General features: G+C 37.9%; 1 protein-coding gene across 4 annotated transcripts in view; it reads right to left on the bottom strand.

Moving 5' to 3' along the window:
- PREX2 (phosphatidylinositol-3,4,5-trisphosphate dependent Rac exchange factor 2) overlaps positions 1–19,803 on the bottom strand; it is a 232,966-nt gene that overhangs the window by 125,039 nt on the left and 88,124 nt on the right. For all 4 annotated transcript variants that reach the window (XM_074354995.1, XM_074354998.1, XM_074354997.1 and 1 more), the window contains 6 exons: positions 19,473–19,576; positions 11,385–11,534; positions 8,394–8,538; positions 6,483–6,583; positions 1,657–1,760; positions 925–974 (listed from right to left, as the gene is read on the bottom strand). In XM_074354995.1, the coding sequence (XP_074211096.1) occupies positions 925–974; positions 1,657–1,760; positions 6,483–6,583; positions 8,394–8,538; positions 11,385–11,534; positions 19,473–19,576 (654 nt within the window). The remainder of the gene's footprint in view (positions 1–924; positions 975–1,656; positions 1,761–6,482; positions 6,584–8,393; positions 8,539–11,384; positions 11,535–19,472; positions 19,577–19,803) is intronic.

Here is a 19,803-nt window from a genome sequence, read left to right as displayed (position 1 = left end):
GGTAAGATCCTATTGGATTTCCAACACTTAAACAGCAACTTTTGGAATCATTTTTTTGTTTTAGCTCTGCATTTCCTTGGAATTGGAAACCAGAATGAAAAATAGAAAAACTGTCCATCAAACATTTGGATTCTATAGCCAGGACTGAAAAGCCTCTACATTTACTTCAGAAATAGTATATCCATTTTTTGTTCTGAAAAATGCTTTGGTTGATAAAGTCCAAATGATATCTGGCCATCTGAAATTACTTTAACATTACATTACATCAGTTGGAGTATATCAGTGCATATTACAAAAGTACAAAAAATATCCTGTATTAGTAACCATAACACAAAACTCAAAGCTGAAAATTAATCCTGAGCTCTCTTTTTAAAAAAAAAAATCATATCTCTTCAGAATTAAAAACATAGTACAGAAAAAAATGAAAAAATTACATTTATTAACTCCAAATTAATTCTTAATTTTCGAGTGCAGAATTTTTTCTTTGGATAAAAGACTATTAAAAGCAAACACTGTGAAATAAAATACACATCCAAGATTCAATTACATAGTTTAATGAAAAGTTAATAAATAAGTAATCATCAATGGTAAATATTTATAGTAAACAGTATTTCCAAATCATCTCCCAACCAGTCACCTATTCTTTATTATACTGGCTGAATGTGGCTAATTTCATTATCAAGTCTGTAATTTACTATGAATTAATGGCAAATAATTTTAGAAATCAGAATAAAAAGAGTAGAAGAAACTGTATAATTAGAGCCTCAGAAAATTCAGCAATGTTTGAAGATAAATTGTTACTTAAAAGTAAAACTTCCACTTTTGGAAGAAAAACAAAATAAGCTAAGTTCCAGCTTCATAACATTTAATATGCAATATAAGTATTTCCATTTAAATTGCCCAGAACTTAGAAACCAGACTCACCTTATCACTGGAGTAAATAGACTATGAAGGCGGCAATATAATCGTACGCCCTATTGTAAAATACAGACATGTCAAAAGCAAGTAAGATCACTCAAAGGACGCACCAATGAAATTTTGAAATAAACAGATTCATAGTCAACATTCTGAAATCATCCACTGTCTTACACTAAGTTATTCGAATGTTACCATTACATCATAAAAATAGTATGACTTAAATCATTAAAAACAGGGTTAAATGGTGCTATGAATTTTTCATACTCATATCACATATATATATAAAGGATTTTTTAAATTATTTTTCTTAGAATATAAAATTTCAAGATACAACACAAACAGAAGATAAATGTTTGCAGCAATCCATCATGGTGCTTGATCATTATATGTCAATGTAAATTTTTGCAAGTGTACAAAGAAAACGTCTTACATGAATTTAACATATTTGTGTTTTTATTAAATGTATTCAAGTACCATGACGACTTGTCGCTACATGCGAAGTGATTCTCAATGGACATTACCTTCTGGGTGATGCGCCCGCACTACTTCCATTTAAAACCAGATAAGAGAATAAAAACAATGCTCTAAAATTAGAATCAAGAAGCTTGCTTATGCTTGTCATTTAAAATTTTTCTATACCAGCAGAATCTTTTTAAGTCTCCCTACAGCCATTTATCTTGCATAAGTATGACAACATGAATTCTTCCATTGATAAAGGGTTGTGGGAGAGACTGTTACCTTTGAAATCACATCCTGCATCTCATTTCTTGGATAAAAGGTTCCATCATCATAGCGAAATCTGTATAACATCTGTTCCGGTTTGAATTGATGTTTATCAGTAACTAAGAATATAAGAAGAGTATATTAAAAACTGACAACCTACAAAGCGGCGGATTAAAAACAAATGTATAAAATACATATTCCCTAATACTGAAACTTTTAGTTTTACCAAAAGTTTTTTTTTCTAACGTAGTAATGCAAATGTACTACTATGACAGTAAGATTCATGATTAAGATTTTGTTACATATTTACAATTTCCATATAATGATTTAAGAACTTAATTGAGATCAGCAACACTCAGCCAGCTTAGCACATACATTTGCGGATGGGCAGTTCACGTGCATGTGTAGATTTGTATAAACATACGAGTTTGTGTTTTCTATTTCTTCACGATGCCACAAAGTCAAGCAAAAAGTGTGCTTCCAACAGCAAATACTCCAAGTAGTGAGTAACAATTTGATTCTCAGCCCTAGAAGTGAATTTTAGCATTTATCTGTCTTATCCCCCAGCGATCAGGCCAAGACCACACATACACCAATCTTGACCATTGATCCTATGTTTAGATCTCTGGAGTAGATTAGACAATTTCAGTATGCCACTGATTCCAAATTTTAGTCATTTTCCTACACTACTAAATGCTTTTCTTACATGTCTCTTAATTTTTTTTTCCTCAGAGGAAAATGAGAGTAGTCATCCTTTACTTCCACCCTTAGGATAAGATTTTTCATACTCATAAAGACTCCTACCAAACTTTCAATTTTCCTTTTTTTCAGAAGTTATTTCATAGACAGTCTAATAAAAAATGTTCTAGGAAGGAAAAACCTCAAACTAAAGCTCAAAGAGTTTACATCTAAATCTTTTCTTTACAGGGAAGGCAACACCTGCAGAAGAGGTAATTTGTTGCAATGGGCTCTATTTTCACGATTAGATAGAAGACTTTGACCTTTACTTTTTGTGAAAAATGTTGAAGAGGGAGTAAAATCTGTCAGAATTAATTCTCATGAACTACATTTGGTGACTCCAGAAGAAAACCAAAAGACTTGTAACACACTAACACACACAGATACACACACAGATACACACACACACACAGACACACACACACACGCACACATGAAGCTTCAGCGATTGCACCCTAACTTATCCAAACCAAGTGCATGGTTTACAGCCATAAAACTGAGACAGGACTGCTGCCAAGACAACATAGCCTTTTGGGATCTTTTTGTTCCAGATTAAGCCAAAAAGAAAAAAGCATGTGTGAAAGAAAACTATAATCGAAAGAAATATTTTAAAATCCAGTGGTATGTTTCAAGACCAGTTTTTTATTTCTCCTATGCAACTTATCCCCTTCTTTTGTCCCTTAAGATTCACTGAAATAAATTATTGTCTTGATACTCCAAAATTCAAGGAAACGTGGGCGCAAATGTCTCCTGTCGCCATAAAACAAGTGGTGGTTCCACCTGTTCAAAACGGGGCCCTTGGCTGGAAGGTAAACACTTGTGACTCTGGCAGTAATTCTTGGGTTCATCTGCAACTCTTAGCTGTTGACTTGGAAAAACAGTGAACAGCTCTGCATCCAAGTCTACGCGTCCAACTTCTCAAACATGGGAAGCGGGTTTATTAACTGATGAGAAAGGGTGCTGAGTGCCATCTTGCAAGCAACCATGTGACGCTATGTGTGATAGTACCAGGGGTAACTGGTCGGTGACTCACAGCTGGCTCTCTGGGTGATGAGGGAGAAGCAACACTGACTAGCACTCGGCAGTTTCCTCAGCATCAAACACTCCCAACATTTGTTGCATTATGATGATTATTTCCATCATACAAAAATAACAGATACAAATAACACCAAGACCGGACATAAAATAAAATGCAGTCAAATAATTAGGAAGTGATGAGTTTTAAGGATACATTACCTCTGTTTCTAATATAATTTATGTATTTATACATTTAATTTAATTTTAACAACATCTGTGCTTAACAACCGGCTTGTAATTTTTTAAAATTTAATCATCAGTTCTCTAGAGTGTACAAGCCCACTTCAGCACACCACTGGATATAATGAATGAGGTCTCTGGATTCCCACCTAAGCATTTATAATGTAAATAACAGAGCCAGAAGAGTAGAACATTATCAGATTATCACCAAGAAAGCAAGTGTTGCTTCAACCCAAGAATTCCCAGCATAACAAGGCTTTGCCTCTGACAAAGTTCTCAACGATATTTGCAATGTGAATCATAGCAATAATAGTCAACTTTTTTTTTTTTTTGCTGGGTCTTCTTAAAACAGATGGTTCATTCAACTTTATTTTAGGAATTCTATTTTCACTAAAGTGCAGTGGGAGCCACATACTAATGAAACTAGCATGTTTGGCTCATATTTCTTTATTTTCATGAAATTAATAATGTGAAGTTGCATAATATGTTGTCTTACTCTTGGTTTGAGAGAATCTGTATTAGCTAGTTTTGGACACTTAAAAAAAAGTTATTTCTAGCAACAAAAGTTCTGTATGCCAAATTTGACATTACAACTGATTAAATCCTAATAATCAAGCAAACAACAAAGGCTCCTAAAATCAAACTGTGACCAACAGAATAATATTAACAGAAAGCATTTGGTGCAAAATATCTCAGAAAAAGAGTTAATCGGGTTATAAATATCCTTGTTCAAAAAGACTTCAATTCTTATAAGTTAAATTGTCAAAGGGTTCTTGTATTTGAAATTTCAAAATAAATTTTAATACAGAATTTATCTACTACTTTTTTTCCCCTCAAATTGTATTGTTGGAGAAAAGCGGTGTCTTATGTAGGGGAGACAAGTTGATTAGGACTGAAATTCTCCCACTATTGCTATCCGTTCAAAAAAAATATCTTATGTTGTTGATTTGTTTTCTTTTTAGAGGGAGGCAATTAAAAATATTGTAAGACATATTTTGACAAAATTCATAAGGGTTGTTCTCTCTCTGATTCCTTCAAGATCTTTCAGCAGTCCTGAACTGAAGAACAGGTCAGACCCTAGACGACTATATTCATGAAGGTATTTAATAAATGTGATTCCAATTCTACTTTGTACAACCTTAAAGCTGACTTGAATTCCTCTGACTAGCTATTCATGTGGCCAGGCAAAGTAATAACAATTCTGTTATCGTAAGGTAACTACAATTTCACCCATGATAGTTACGCCTTCAATTTTCAGAACGCAATTCACTACGCAAAGAAACGACTATTCTTCATACAATTCCTCAGTCACCTCTGTTGAAACAGGAAGGTACGAGTGGGAGGGAAATTTGAAAATAACCTCATAGCTCCTTTGATAGGACATCTTCTCCCAACACCCTGACGGTTTCCAGCTCTGGGAATAAAAGTTTCTATGATATACCGCTATTTGTTACAAGGTACTTTGTAGTCCAAGAGGAAAACATCATGATAAACTTAGCATAGCTCTTTCTAAAATACAGTAAATAATACCAAAGAAGTAACAGTACAAAAACTTGCATATCCATAATTTTTAAACAATGTAAATAGCAGCATTAATTGTTGACAGATAGCTTGAAGATCATTTTTCCCCTTATTTCTAATTCAGAAAGGTTCATAATTCCTAATTCACCCAAATTAACAACAGAAGTCACAATAACCTCAACTGAAGATAGAAATGTTAAAAGTGATTTTTGTGACTATTATATGCTAATATCATTGTAAAGCATTAATAAATATATATAGTGATTACTTTGTCTTTCATATAATTTCATAGATTCTACACTGACCAGGGAACTGTGCCTCAGGGGCAGAAATTGGGTAGCTGTTTACCAAATCGGTTTAGCCTTTGTTTCTCCTGCCTGTGCATCTATGGGATATGTCTATGGGTCTCCTGCAGCCGTGGACACCTTATCTGAGTTGTGTCCGTGGACATGTGCACACAAGAAAGGCACAGTGGGAAGCGTACAGACCCATTTGAAACAAACCAAAAACTCCACCCCTCCTTCAAGGCAATCTTTAGGAGCTTTGTATTGAAAAATGGCTGAGCCTCTGTCAGGCACCAAAACCCTGTACAGAGCAGAGCACCACGACCCCATTCTCTACCACGCACTGGACTCGACATGCGTGAAAAGTTAGCCTCTATGATGATGTAAGCCACTGTATAGGGAAGGTTTATTTGTTACAGCAGCTAGTGTTAACCAATACAGTTTTCTTTCTCAATATTCCCTGAAAAAAATTAGTTCTCCCATCCTTGCAGATTTCTGTCTTTGTGACAGGACATATGTCAGCAGCCTACCTTTCTCACCACAGCCCTCTCTCCTCCACCTGTGAAGGATGCTGTCCTGCCACATGAGGTTCAGTGCTAGTTCTGAAGAAACCACCATGAACCTCCCTGCTCCCATGTCTGAGTGCTCTTACTTCCTCAGGGTGAATGTCCTCCACACTTCTGTCCCCGTCAGAGTTCCCATTCATTCTACACAGCCCAGAGCTAATGCCACTTCCCTCAGGAAGCATCCCAAACTCTCAAGTCAGAACTGACCATTCCTTCCTCCCCATCCCACATCACTTATCTGAAATTCTAACTCTTGCCTGTGCTGGAATTGTTCATTTTCAAGTTAACAAATATATCACAATAAACCCACACTCCCTGAAACACTATTCTACACAGAGGAGGCACTCAAAAATGTTCCTGGATAAATCATAAGCACCCTATCATGTGGGGATGTATTATAAACTAAATCCATGTAATGAAGATACATGCAATTTGTGGATAAACAGGTTAAGTAAGTGATTAATAAACTAATTACCATGGTGAATGATTCCATTTTCTAATAATGCTTGTCCCAGGTGAACACCTTCCTCAGGCCTGTGAATCTCTCCGATTTCCAACAGCCACGACACAAATTCACTGCAACAGAAATCCAGTAAAGAAGTTAAATCATTAATTTTCCCCCAGGAAGTTTACCTGTACCATGCATTTATCAAGCAGCTATGAAAGGAGTCTCAAAGTATAAAGGAATGCTTGTGGTGTATGTCACATACATTTTCCCCATACATAAGCCCACAGATATTTAAATTGGACTGTATTCTGGAAAACCCATGTCTATACATTCATGCTTACCTAAACTATACTTCATAACTATTCAACTTGTTGAGATTTATAGTAAGCACAAAGGGAAATTTTTAGAGTAGCTTTAACTAAAGGCTATTATCCACATAAAAGCAAATTCTGGACTAAAGAGACAGAGCAGATCCTAAAGATAGTTATATAACAGAACTGGATAGAGTAATAATGACTTCATATAAGAGATAAACTGTTTTGAATGTGGCTTTCCAGGTACAGAGAACCAGTGGGTTTGAAACACCAAGAGGGCAGATAAAACAAAACTACATGTTCTGTATAGTAGACAGAACTCTAACGATGTCCTGCAAACATAGGGTCTCCAGGCCCATAGTCTTCTTACGGGGCTGGGAGCTGGTGTGGCCTATGGGGAGTCTGTGTGTCTGCATAGCTAACTAGGAAGACATCCCGAAATACAATTAACACTGCTGTACGTGACATATGAAAGTTAAGAGAGTAAATCCTAAGAGTTCTCATCACGAGGAAAAACATTTTTTTTCCATTTCTTTCATTTTGTATCAAAATGAGATAACGGATGTTCACTAAACCGACTGTGGTAAGCACTTCACGCTGCAGGTAAGTCAAACCATTATTCTGTCCATCTCAAACTCATACAGTGTGGTATGTCAACTATATCTCAATAAAACCGAAAGACAAGAAGAAAAAGAAGACATGCTGGTAGGTACCACAGGTAAGCACTACAATCATCTCCATTGTTAGAGGGGAAAGAGAAATTTAACTCTGCCGTATCTCTTAGCCAGCGGCAGGACGGAGCTGAACGGAGACAGGCTGATGGCAAAGGCTGGGCTTTGAACTACGACTCCGCTCTACTTTTCCAGAGTTGACACTGGCATTTACTAGCCGTATGAACTGGGGCATGTCAAACTCCCTGACCCCGGGTTTCTGAATCTTTAAAAAAACAAGTTTTTCATCTCCTAAGTATGTATTCGAGGATTAGAAATAACACACAGAGCCTGACCCAAGCAGAGCTACCTGGACGCAGCCCCTGCCCTCCGGGCTGGTGCCTACCCAGCAAGGACTCCCAGTTGCGGCCTCCTGCAGAAAGTGAAGGGCACGCAGTTTGCTCTGTGCTGAAAACCCAGGCGACCTCCCTGCCTGGTGCTCAGTGCCTGGCCCCTCGCATGACCCACTTTCTCAGACTTCATCTACAGCCCTGCATCCTGAGCCCAGCTGTCTAAATTCTGAATTAATTGCTGGTTTAGACCATGTGCCTTTGGGTCTCTAGGCTGCTCTGACCTTCAGACCCTATACTCACTTCCTTGCCAGACTCCATCCCCAACAGGTAAACTCACCTGCCCTTCGCCCCCACCTGGACACTGGCCTCTGCTTCACCCTCCACCAGAAATTGCTGAAGTGGGGGATGAGTGAACGGATGCCTGAGATTTTCTGATCAGGTTTTCTGGCTCTATGTCCACTCTCTCCTCCCACCATGGCCCAGGAAATGTTGACAGTAAAGAGATATTCAAAAACACTTAGGAGAATATTTTTTAGAGAAACACGAATAATTAAAGGAAAGTTCACACATGAGATCACGAAAACACGAAAGACATACACACACCCTAACTACCAAGCCTACCTTCCAAGAAAGCACTTAGGGAACGTGGTCAGTTTTCTTTTTCTGTCTTTGATCAGATTTCCTTGTTTGCACATCATTTTATAAAGTTTCTCACCCTGTTCAGAGATCATTACCCAGGTATCTTGCTCCATTCCTAATTTTAAACCTATCAAAAAGTGAAACAAAGGACAGTTAACTGCAAAAGTCTCTTCATTCGTTCATGTCGTCATTAAACAAACACCTGCTGAGTGTCTACCATGTGTGCTGGTGGCTGTGGCTACAGAGCTCTGTGTAATACGGCCCTGGTTTTCAAGAAGCTCACAGGGTACCAGGGAGACAGGCCAGGTGAGATGCCCAGGACCCTGTGGCCCGTTTGTGCAAACTGCGCCCCCGAGGCACACGGTCTGGCCAGTGAAGGAAGAGCAGCTGTATCTCAGACTCTGGACCCCTTTGCAGGACGAGGTCAGCACAGCTGGACAGGTGGCCCTGAAGACGGCCTTAGAGGAAGAACTGTGATTCAGCAGAGACGTATTCAGAGTGCCTCACGTCTATTTGCGAAACGTCAAGGAAAGTTTCAGAGAAGGGCCATGTTTGAATGCATGGTGTGAATTTCCAGAGAGACAGTGGTCACAGGGGCATTCTGAGCCCTGGGTTTCAGGAGAGGGGGCAGGAGTCGGATGGAGGGGTAGGCAGGGCCCATGCTCACCTGCAGTCTCAGTGCACGGACTTCATGCCTTTGGCATTGGGGGGATATCTACATGTTACAACCAGGGCAGGGGGAAAGGCAGAGCAGTACAGGAAAGAGTTTTATTTCTTTGGAAACAAAGCTCAGAGGACAGTGTAGGGGACAAATTGGAAGGGGGAGGGTTTAAAAAGAAGGAGACCATTAGGAGGGAACCGCCATAGTTCAGGCAAGTTCAAGTCTCTGTAAACAACAGCAGGCTTTCTGGAGAAGAGGATAAAGTTGAGAAGCATCTCAGAGGTGGTACTGACAGGACACAGCAGTGGGTTAAATGTATGAGAGAAAAAAGCAGGATGCTTCCCAGGCTTTTGACGTGAAGACAGCGGTGGGGAGGTATCTTGGGCAAACGCTTTCAGGTAAGGAGGAGTCCACACCGAGCAGGCTGAGGTTAGATGTTCAGGTGGAGTCCAGGCGTCAGCTGATTACGTCAGCGTGAAGCTCCAGAGAGAGGACAAGGCTGAATATAAAGACTGAGGACCCCTCAGTGCACAGTGGAAGTTAGTTTGATGAGAAAAGGCAACGCAGGCACGGCATCTCATTTAGAGGAGGTTAGTGCCAAAGATGAAGTCCCAGGAACACTGACAATCAGTGGACGGAACGGATGAAGGATGGTGGCAGAAGAAGAAACACTTGAATTATTTTTAGTCTTCCAGCTACGAAATTTCTTACTAAAATTGTACTCTTTACAATGGAGAAGGCTTCAACACTTGCAAATAATGGTGAATAATCCATGAAGGATAGAGTCTGTTAACATAAGGAGAGTTACAGAATGCACTTTTCTCTCTTGCTTTCTTCCTTTTTTGTTTTTGGTGTAGGGTATATATATATGAATAACCATTCTGAGGAAAATTAAGGTTCAAACTTGATGAAAAATTCAATTTATCTCTTAAATGATTTGATATGCTATTTGAATTGGCTGCTAGATTCAACAAAATTTAGAGTCAGTTATGCATTCATAACCTTGGTTTTAAACTTTTCTATCTGGTTCTTCGCCTAAGATCAATCAAAAGATTAAGTATTTTTAAACATTTTGGAAATTCTTATAAAAAATGTGTACTGAGTATTTTAATTGAGGCAGAAACTTTGTACATTCTTTAAGGCGAAATATCTAAAGACGGAAGAAAAAACTCCGTGTTCCAAAATTTCATCACCAATGAGATATTTTATTCCTAGATCTCTGGTAAAAGAATAAACACTGTCACATTTCTCACCAATTATTTGATGAAGAAAAGAGTCGTTATACAAGCATTTCTATTTCCTAGCTAAATTACAGAAATTTGCATACTTGCAGATAAACTTCACACAACTGAGTATCATTAGACCACATGTTGTTTGCAAATCTTGATAAACACATGAAGTGAATTTGAACTAGGCCTCCTCATGTGAACCAGCTCCTGAGTTATATTACAGTATACTCAATGGCACTGTAACAAAATTACAAACTTAACGTATGTCCAAAGTGCCTTATTTTATAATTAGGATAGTAAAATACTTGGCATAGGAATTATCAGTGTCCTGTCAAATATGTAGGGAATAGTTGCTGCAGGCCCCACAGTACTGTGTTATATTATTAAAGTTTGTCTCTTCAAGGAAAACTTTATAATGATGCTTTAGAAATGGCAAGAGTAGAGTACAAAGGAAACTGAACAAATTTTAAAGCAAAGGAAACCATTTGCTGTAGATTGAATGTCTGTGCACCCCTTCCCCCCCAAATCCATATATGGAAACCTAATGCCCACTATGATGGTGTTAGGATGTGGGACCTTGGGGTGATTCGATCATGAGAGTGGAGCCCTCCTGAATGAGATTAGTGCCCTTACTAAGGAAACCCCAGAGAGCTCTCTCATCCCTGCTAGGTGAGGACACAGTGAGAGGATGGCCATCTGTGAACCAGGAAACAGCCCTCCCCAGATACTGAATCTTGGCCGTCCCCACCTCCAGAACTGTGAGAAGTAAACTTCTGTTGCTCATAAGCCACCCAGTATATGGTGTTCTGTTACAGCAGGCTCAACAGACTAAGATGGTATTTAAAAGGCACTGCAAGCCCCAGTGCAATTATTTTGCTAACTACATAAGGTTTTTCTTTTGTTTTATTTCAGTAACGATATTGGAAGTATGCAGAAAGTATTTTAGCATAGGGCTTGCATCACGTGGTTAATCTAAATGAACGTCAGACACCATCTACTTTCTCATACTTTTGCCCATTTTCTGCTCTCTTGTTAAACTGGAATCTTTTATAAAGTATAATGTTGCCTGGTTCATGTGCCCACCTTTCCGCCGTTCTCTTTCTTTCAAAATAGCTTCAAGCCATTCATGTTTCTCTTCAGGTGTTTTTGCCATGCACACAAACCATTTATTTTTTGCTGTGTTATGTATCTTCCATCCATTAACAACAATGTGTCCACTGCTGTGGAAGTCAGCTGGAAATTAATGGGTAAAGGTGAATGAACAAATATAATATATAATATTAGAGCAATGCAATCACTGAATTCAAAAAAGTTCCAAAACCAGTGAATTCTTCACAATATCTTTGCTTTACATATATGTATTGAAGAACATGAAAAAGAATTTTAAATTAAAGAAACATGTATATAGTAAATGCAGTCAGACCTCAATAATGCAACATTTCTAACTCACAACATTAACCTATTACATGAAATTAAACACCCAAACTCATTAACATTCTTTTCCTCTATGTTCAAAAATGTTGTTAAAATTCCTAACGCAATAAAAGAACTTTGAAAGAATTTTCATCTTAATAATCAAATATTCATGATGTCAGGTTCATTTTGTCTAATATTTCTCTGAAATATTATTCTAGGTTTCAGAGACAAACTGTACCTCCCCACACACACAGAACAATTCTCGATTAGTTAATAAACAGCACAATAAGAATCAAAACAAACAAATGGGACATACTAAGAGTGCGTTTACCTAAGGCGCAACAAATGGAAATGTGTAAATGCCAATCCACAATCCTGGCAAGTGGTGGAAGCCACATCATTCCAGACAATTGGCAGGAAGACACGCAACAAAAATTTTTCTTTGACTACGAATTCACATTTAATTGTCTTTTTCTACAGCAAAACCTCTCTGGCAGCTCTCCACCTCATGGCAGGTAGAGAGAGTAGTGACATTACTTGTAGCCAGCCTCTACTGGCAAGATGGTCAGCAAAGCAAAGACTCCAAGACCAAACACATGACAAAGGCCTGAATCAGCATGTGACTCAGTGAGAGTGACAGCTTTCATTTGTCTCCCCTGCGAGACACGAAGAAGCCACAGTGGCTTTACAGGAGGTGAGCCTCGGAACATTAGAGGTGGTCTGGAGAGATGACTTTGTGGAACTGCACCTGTTTTCGTTTGTTAGTTGGTTTGTTTTGATCTATGTATTTAGTAAATTCCGAGTAGAGGAAGAGCTGGCTGGTACTCATTCTTCCATAAGCTGGTTCTCAAAGTCTTTTTAGTTCCAAAATCACCATATATTATCTGTGAGCAGAATAACTGTTCCAAAAATGCATTACCAAATGATTCTGTATAGTTGGGGGGGGGGGTTCTTTAAAAACTTCAGGTTACATTTGAGCCAGGATAGAATTATATTAGATATTGGTCTGTAAAATGTATGTATATGTGATAATCTCATAAATACCAGATAACAATTTCTGATAATACAGATTTAAACTGGCAGAGGATTTTCCCCAATAAAGAAATAACCACCTGTTGTTAAAAGGAATTTTTGTACTTTTCTTCCTACCTTCACATCTCCTATGCAAAGTCCTCACAATACATGTCAGAGAAGTATCCGTGGAATTAGTAAGGTAGTAAAAATTATTAGTCCCTAATTACACTACAATCCCTCAATACTTATAAAATAACCAACTAAGAAATTATAATAAAATGGTAGGGGAAAAAAAAAGATTGTATGTGTTTCCACACCCTCCTCCCCCAAGTTGTCACCTTACAAAGCCAGTATCACAAACAAGCACAAGATTCTCAGACTCTCTTCCTTCCTCCAACATCAGGCCACGATTGCTAAGTGAACGGTAGCTCTGCAGCTTAAAAGGTCCTGTATTCCCACCAGTGTTGTTACCCCTCTAACCATATTCTAGATAAGAAAACCACAGGAACCACATGCAGCCTGCAGTGATAAAATATTGGCCTTCCTTTAAAATGAGCATCATGTACTCCTCCCACAGCACACAAGGGAGCTCAAGTTCACATGCCAAACTCACCAGAGTGATGCTCTGACCCTGCTCAGTATAGAACGTGCCCTGAGCCAGCCCCCTCTGTAACCTGGGTCTTGCTTCCTGTGCTCCCTGGATTTCATAAGCCTGGCACTACCCTCCTCACACCCTGCTGACTTTTCCTCAAATATTTTTCATTAGCCATTTCTTAGCTCAAAAGCCTTCCGTAGCTCACTGCTGAATCAAGTCAACACATGCAGGCTTGCTTTAGAGATTTTCCTTAGACTGACCCCACTCTATCGAGGCAAGGCATTTTCCACTATGTTCCAATGTGTTCTCACCACTCTTGTCTGCTGCTTTCCTCCCTGTCCTGTGAATACTTACGAGTCTCCAGGCCGAGGCTGTCGCCAAAACTCCTCGCTCTGTTCTCTGCCTCATCGCCTCTCACGTCCTTGTAAAGTGTACCCACATCTTCCAGGAAGCCTTGCCTGACCACTCCAGCCTGTGCAAATGAACTTCCCTTGGAAATTGCACAATTAACTCAGAAGCAGACAAGTCAGCATGTGCCTGCGTGTGGCTACCATTTCATGTACAGGGAGCAAGACCATCGGCTGACTATCAAATCTACTATCTCAAGTAACAGATGAATTGTTGTATGGATACAATGTTTTAAAAGAACAGTTTGTGTCACCTAATAACTTAAAATGAAAAGATAATGTTCCTTTTTAAAGTTTATGTGCCAAGTACCTTCTATCATGCCAATTTTAAAAATCATAAATAATTTTAAACATGTTCACACACGTGTGTACATATACATGTATATACACACATTGGTGTCTAAACATACAACAGGCCTCCAAATGCAGTATAAATATTTTGTGATATCATAGTTACTAAATTATCCATTTTATACAAAATAGATAATTTTTTCTCACTTATTTCAAAGACTTAGTGATATATAAATAGCTTCATAATTTTATAGTACATATTTCAATATCTTCAGTTTATAAAATAATAATTAAACTTATCAATAAAGAATGCCCTCATTAAGATCACAGAAAAGTCCAACAGTGCTTTTCCTTAGGAGGAATTGCAAAATGCTTTTTGAATGAAAGAATAACAAAATAATCTGTTAATTGCCAGCAAACAGAGTTTGTAAATTTCAGTGGGTCTAAAATATTAATTTTACAGGAAGTGTTAAAAAGAGGTGGAATTAAAATTAATATTCATGAAATGTGGAATATCCATATTCAACAGTCTCTGGTCACTGATTTTTTTCAAAAAAGAAAAAAATCCAAGAGTCAGTCCTGAACAAGTCACTTTTACTTTGAAGCTGTAGTTTGCAAATTCCTTACTCTTAATTCTACAAAGCTTTGTATAATGAGATGAGGTTTTTCCAAAGCTGATAGAACTAACTATAAATCTCAGAGGATACACTGATATCCCTTCAATAACTTGTATTTTAATAAGATGGACAATAGCCAAGTATTACACAGCTAGGCTAGAAAAGGGAAGAAACTGGCAGAATTTACTATTCAAAATATCAGGAAACTAGGGTCTAAATAATGTATTTAACCTGCATTCTGGTGATCAACAATGCAAATGTGTAAATTTCTAAGAGAAATTTTTAAAATTATAACACACTCACATTATAAATACTTAATATTAAGAAAATTATTTTTTAGAATAAATCTTTAATTTTGCCAAATAAAAAAAGAAACTTTTCTGATATCCAAAACAACATATATGACATTATTTATGAGAGAAAAAGTTTCTAATATTTCCTTCTAAAACCTCTAAAAAGTAGCTCCTGCACTGACCTTTTTAAATTCTCCAAAACACAGCCTTAAATGAGTAACGTTGAAAATGTGTATATCCGAAAAGAACTATTATGCTCCCAGTACTCTTTTCAATATTGTAACATTATGCTGCTTTTTAATTAAGAATGTATTAAATCCAGCTTATGCAACAATACTAGTTGTTAAGGTAACTATGGTTTATCTGTTCCATTGACTGTTGACTACTGAATAAAAACTATATTTATTTGGTGATAAGATCTGAAGATAAAGAGGACTATCATTAAGATAATGCTTTTACTTAAGTGAAAAAGGATACAAAATTATAAAGTTCATTTTTGAAGTTATTTTTTAATCTGTGCACCAAAGGCAAATTGAAGAAACATCTTTTTAACTTTATCATTTATCTTTAATTGATGAGATTATCTAGTGTTTTTCATTTGCCTATTTTTCTGTGATTTCCAAGTTTTCTTCCATAAGCAAAATTTAGTTTCATAAAAATAATGCATTCAACATCTTTAAAAGATTTCAAATATTCATATTAAAAATGACAGCTGAACTATTTCTTTAAAAATCTGTTCATTTTTAAAGAAATTTTTAAGAATAAAAAATTTCCATCTTACCCAATTCAAATTTGACTATCATATTACAATTTATGGTTTGCCCAATCCCAGACTACAGATCACATTTTCTAGAGGACAAACAGTCTTGCCCTCTGCCCAACCACACAAATAAACTAGTTGTTAAGAGAGAATACAAATGATCTTGTGCTACTTTTTGAAGGGCTTTCCAAGCCTGTACCATGAAAATTAATTCCAAAAGGCTGAGTGCTTTCCTATGACAGCTCTTAAGCTGGATATTTCATATAGCACCATGATCAAACTACTACCCCCCCAGGAAGAATCTTCAAAGAGGAATCAAGTTAGAACTCACTGAAATGAATTGGATGTAGAGTTTAGTAGAATGGAAATCTGGCCACAACCTCAGTGGCTCCCATCCTCCTTGAACTCGGGAAATAATGTGTATCATAGATGTATTAAAAGAAATACACGAATCTTTACACTTCTGCCCATCATACCATCATTTAATTAAAATTTTTCTATTCTTATATATAACTATGATATAATCCAAATCATTAAGCATCACAAATAAAAATATAATTAAATTTACTTACTTCTCAAAAAGATTTAAGAGAGTTATATACTCACTGAAAGTTTAATCTCTTTCCAAGTACAATTATTTCTTCTGTAAATTTTAAGCTAAATCAATGCAATCAGCTGTGTGATGAAGCCTCTTAGAAAAGAAAAGCATTTTACTTATACCTACCGTTACCAAAATACTCAGGAATTCTATAATATAGTCCCATAGATGGGAAAGCATGTAAATTTTTCCTCATGAATTCTAGGCATGTTTTAAAATATATCTTGATTAATTCATTACTATTATTCACACCTCAATATAGTGTAGTTATTGTTTGGTTTTGGTTTCAACAATGAGTCGATGAGCCTGATGGGTATTTGCCAATCCCTCATTCAGCTTATCCAGAATCCAGGCGTGGGAGGACCTGACATGTGGACATTGATCAGCTCTGTCGGGATCTATCAGCATCAGAGCTCCCACTCATGGTGCACAAAACAAGAAGACTTAAAAGCCGAGCTCATCACAAAGAAATGAAAACTCTATGATGGAAATGACTAAGAAGACAAGAAAGGAGAAAGTTGGTGCAGCACCCAGATCGCCTCTTAGAAGAAGTAAACAACCAAAATTAATCTCCACACGCTAATATCTGTCCATTCACAGCCCTCTAATTGGTCCCATTGATTCCAAACCCATACGGCATTTCTGCTCTGTACTTCTCAAGTCATGGATGTGGGACCCTAATACCACAACTCTAGCCTCAGCTCTGTACCAAACGGCTAGGTGAGCTTGGACGAGTTAGTTCTCACACCTGGCCTCGCTTTCATCCTCTCAAATGTTAGCAGGGTATATCAGTTGGCTTTCGAGGTCCTACCCATCTTCAAAAACTCTTTTTGAATTTCCAAGTCCTGGCAGAGAATGTTCGCTTTCCCCAAAGACCTAGTGGACACACTCGTGAGAAAAATAAATCTGCTTTGCAGGAAGTTAAGGGAAGGTATCCAGTTGCATCCTAAAATTTCTCTAACTGACCTTGTAACAACTATTTGCAGCCAAATTCCTGCAACATGCTGCTTATGCAAATTTAAGAGGAAATAAAGTCTAATGAATTTCTTTGTCACATTTCAGTGAAATTTGAGCATTGAAGTTCATGCTAAGAGGTACCATCAGACAATTAACTTATGACAACTAAATAACTAAATACACTGTAATGCCTTGGCCCCCCAACTAATTCATACCCACCAGGGTCTTAAGTCTTGTTCCACAATCCTCCTATTCCCCAGACACTGAGCCTCTGAAGGCTGGGATCTTACCAACACTAACAGAACTTTTTCATGGTACTGGCTCCAAGGACCATTTATGTAAAAGCTCCATCACTCCTCACAGACTCTCACTCCCCTACATCTGACACAGGTACGCTGAGGACGGCATGTGATGCCCATGTGTCCAAAGGCACTGTGCCCTCACATTTCCATACCTAATGCCCCAGTATCCCATATACCATAAGCACAGTCATCATGGTAATCAGTATAAAGCTCACTTAGACTCCCAGTGTGGATGTCACATGTGGTAACCATCACATTGTCTGGGGGGAGAAAAAAGGACGTGAGAGACAGGAATTCTGAGCCCCTGAGAAAACAGAGAAAGGGAAAAAAACAGAGAGGGCTGAGGCAACAGGAGAACAGGTGGTTCGACCAGGGGCAGAAGGGGCCAATAGAGGAGAGAGCGGCCCTTTGGGCCTGCCTTCCCCACCCCACTTCCTCCCGCCTCAATGTCTTAAGCACAATGTCTTAAGCATTCGGGTTACTGAAGCACATTTTACACAGGTAAGATTTCTAAATGTCAATAAATAGTCTCCTTAGAAAGCATTCAAATGAATTACTGCCACCTTATAAAAAAATAACGTGTACATCCCGCTGCGGACAGATAGCCTCCTAGGTCCCGCATATTAGCATGGGAGTATTTGCAACTTACTACAGTCTGCAGCAGAGAAAGGGATTTCTACCTGTGCCAGCTGTCTGGCAGGGCTCCACACCTCCATCCCACCATTAGCCAAGAAGGAACGTCTCCACACGATGACTTGGTTCCTGACCTAAGTGCCCCATCTCAGCCACCACCTGAGTCTTACTCGTTGCGTATTTTCCCCCGACTTGCAGCAATCATGGGTTCCTATTCTAAGTACTGGACAATTTCTTAGGATGCTAACAATGGCACAGGGCAATGGCACACAGGTGAGCATTTGAAAAACTGTGCTCCTGACAGATTATAAACATTTTTCTCTCTTCTGGGACCCAGGATGGTAAAGAAAGTACATGGGAGGGGAGAGCTACTCTGTGCCTCAATCCCATGTTTAAGTGCAATATGATAAAGACATGTTTCTATATGAGAATAAAAGTCATTTTGCAATAATTAACATTTAATTAACTAATTAGTATTTTATTTCATCTTGTCTTTTCTTAGAAGCGTACTTTTGAAATTCTAGTTAAAATTCTGGGAAAAGATGTGATTCAATTTACTCAGCATTCATATTACAGACAATGTTTTTTTCAAATAGAAGAATAGTTTATTTCAACCTCATTTTACTTGATGTTTGTGACTAATCATGAGTTCATGAATATACTTATAAAAGTCCACACCTTCACATCTACAGAGCAAAAACATCCTATGCTTGACTAATAAAGCACTTACAATGAGTGCTTAAAATCACACAAACCTCCTCCACCCACAACCCTCCTGTACAAGCAAATTGACAACCTGTCTATATTAATAACAGCTGTAGAGCTAAAACAAGTCTAGAGTTTGCTCTATTCTACAAGGAATAAATGATGGGAACACAATATCACATATATACTTATAAAACAGTACAACTTAAGAAAATCAATCCATTCATTAAATATTTTCTGCATTCATACTCTCTATACTAGGAACCGTGCATGTCCTTCGACACTATTATGCACTATTACATACATGATGTAATGTCCTAGTATGTACATTACCGCTACTTTATGACTCTCTCAGCTGTTTTTGTGTCTGTGTTTAATGTCAGTGTTTAATATGTTTCAGCCAAATGTAAGTTTTCATTTTAAAATAGTTCTCCTCTCCCTATCCTGCCTTTCTCCTCCAATCGCTCTCCCTAACAAAATATTTCTAAGCTCAAATTCACTGCAGATGAATTATTCATGCGAAAAGTCTGCCTTACACAGGAGCTTACTCTTCCATGCCACGCTTCATCTGCCGATCACTCACCCGTGCCATCGTCCACGTTCTCCACTTCCATCACCTCTGTGTTGATCCGGCCACGAAAGACATACCGATGTCCGTCTGTAGATGCTTTGCTGTTCTTCAACCGTCTTACAATGGGACAAAATCACAAAAACTTTGTTACTAAACTTAATGCAAAACAGTGTTAAAGCAATATATTTTAAGCCGGTCTTTGAAAAAGAGATACCATTTCGGTCAACAACATCAAATGTTAGGCTCTTGGTGTTTTTTTACTGTGTCCCCCCATTCATAACAGCGCTGGCTGCTTTACAAGATGTGACGTACGTATTAGCTTTTTAAATAAACTGAAGCTCTG

The sequence above is a fragment of the Camelus bactrianus genome, chromosome 29 (assembly GCF_048773025.1).
Source record: "Camelus bactrianus isolate YW-2024 breed Bactrian camel chromosome 29, ASM4877302v1, whole genome shotgun sequence".
NCBI classification, from domain to species: domain Eukaryota; kingdom Metazoa; phylum Chordata; class Mammalia; order Artiodactyla; family Camelidae; genus Camelus; species Camelus bactrianus.
The sequence above is the reverse complement of the archived record's forward strand: the minus strand, read 5'-3'. Positions and strand labels throughout refer to the sequence as shown.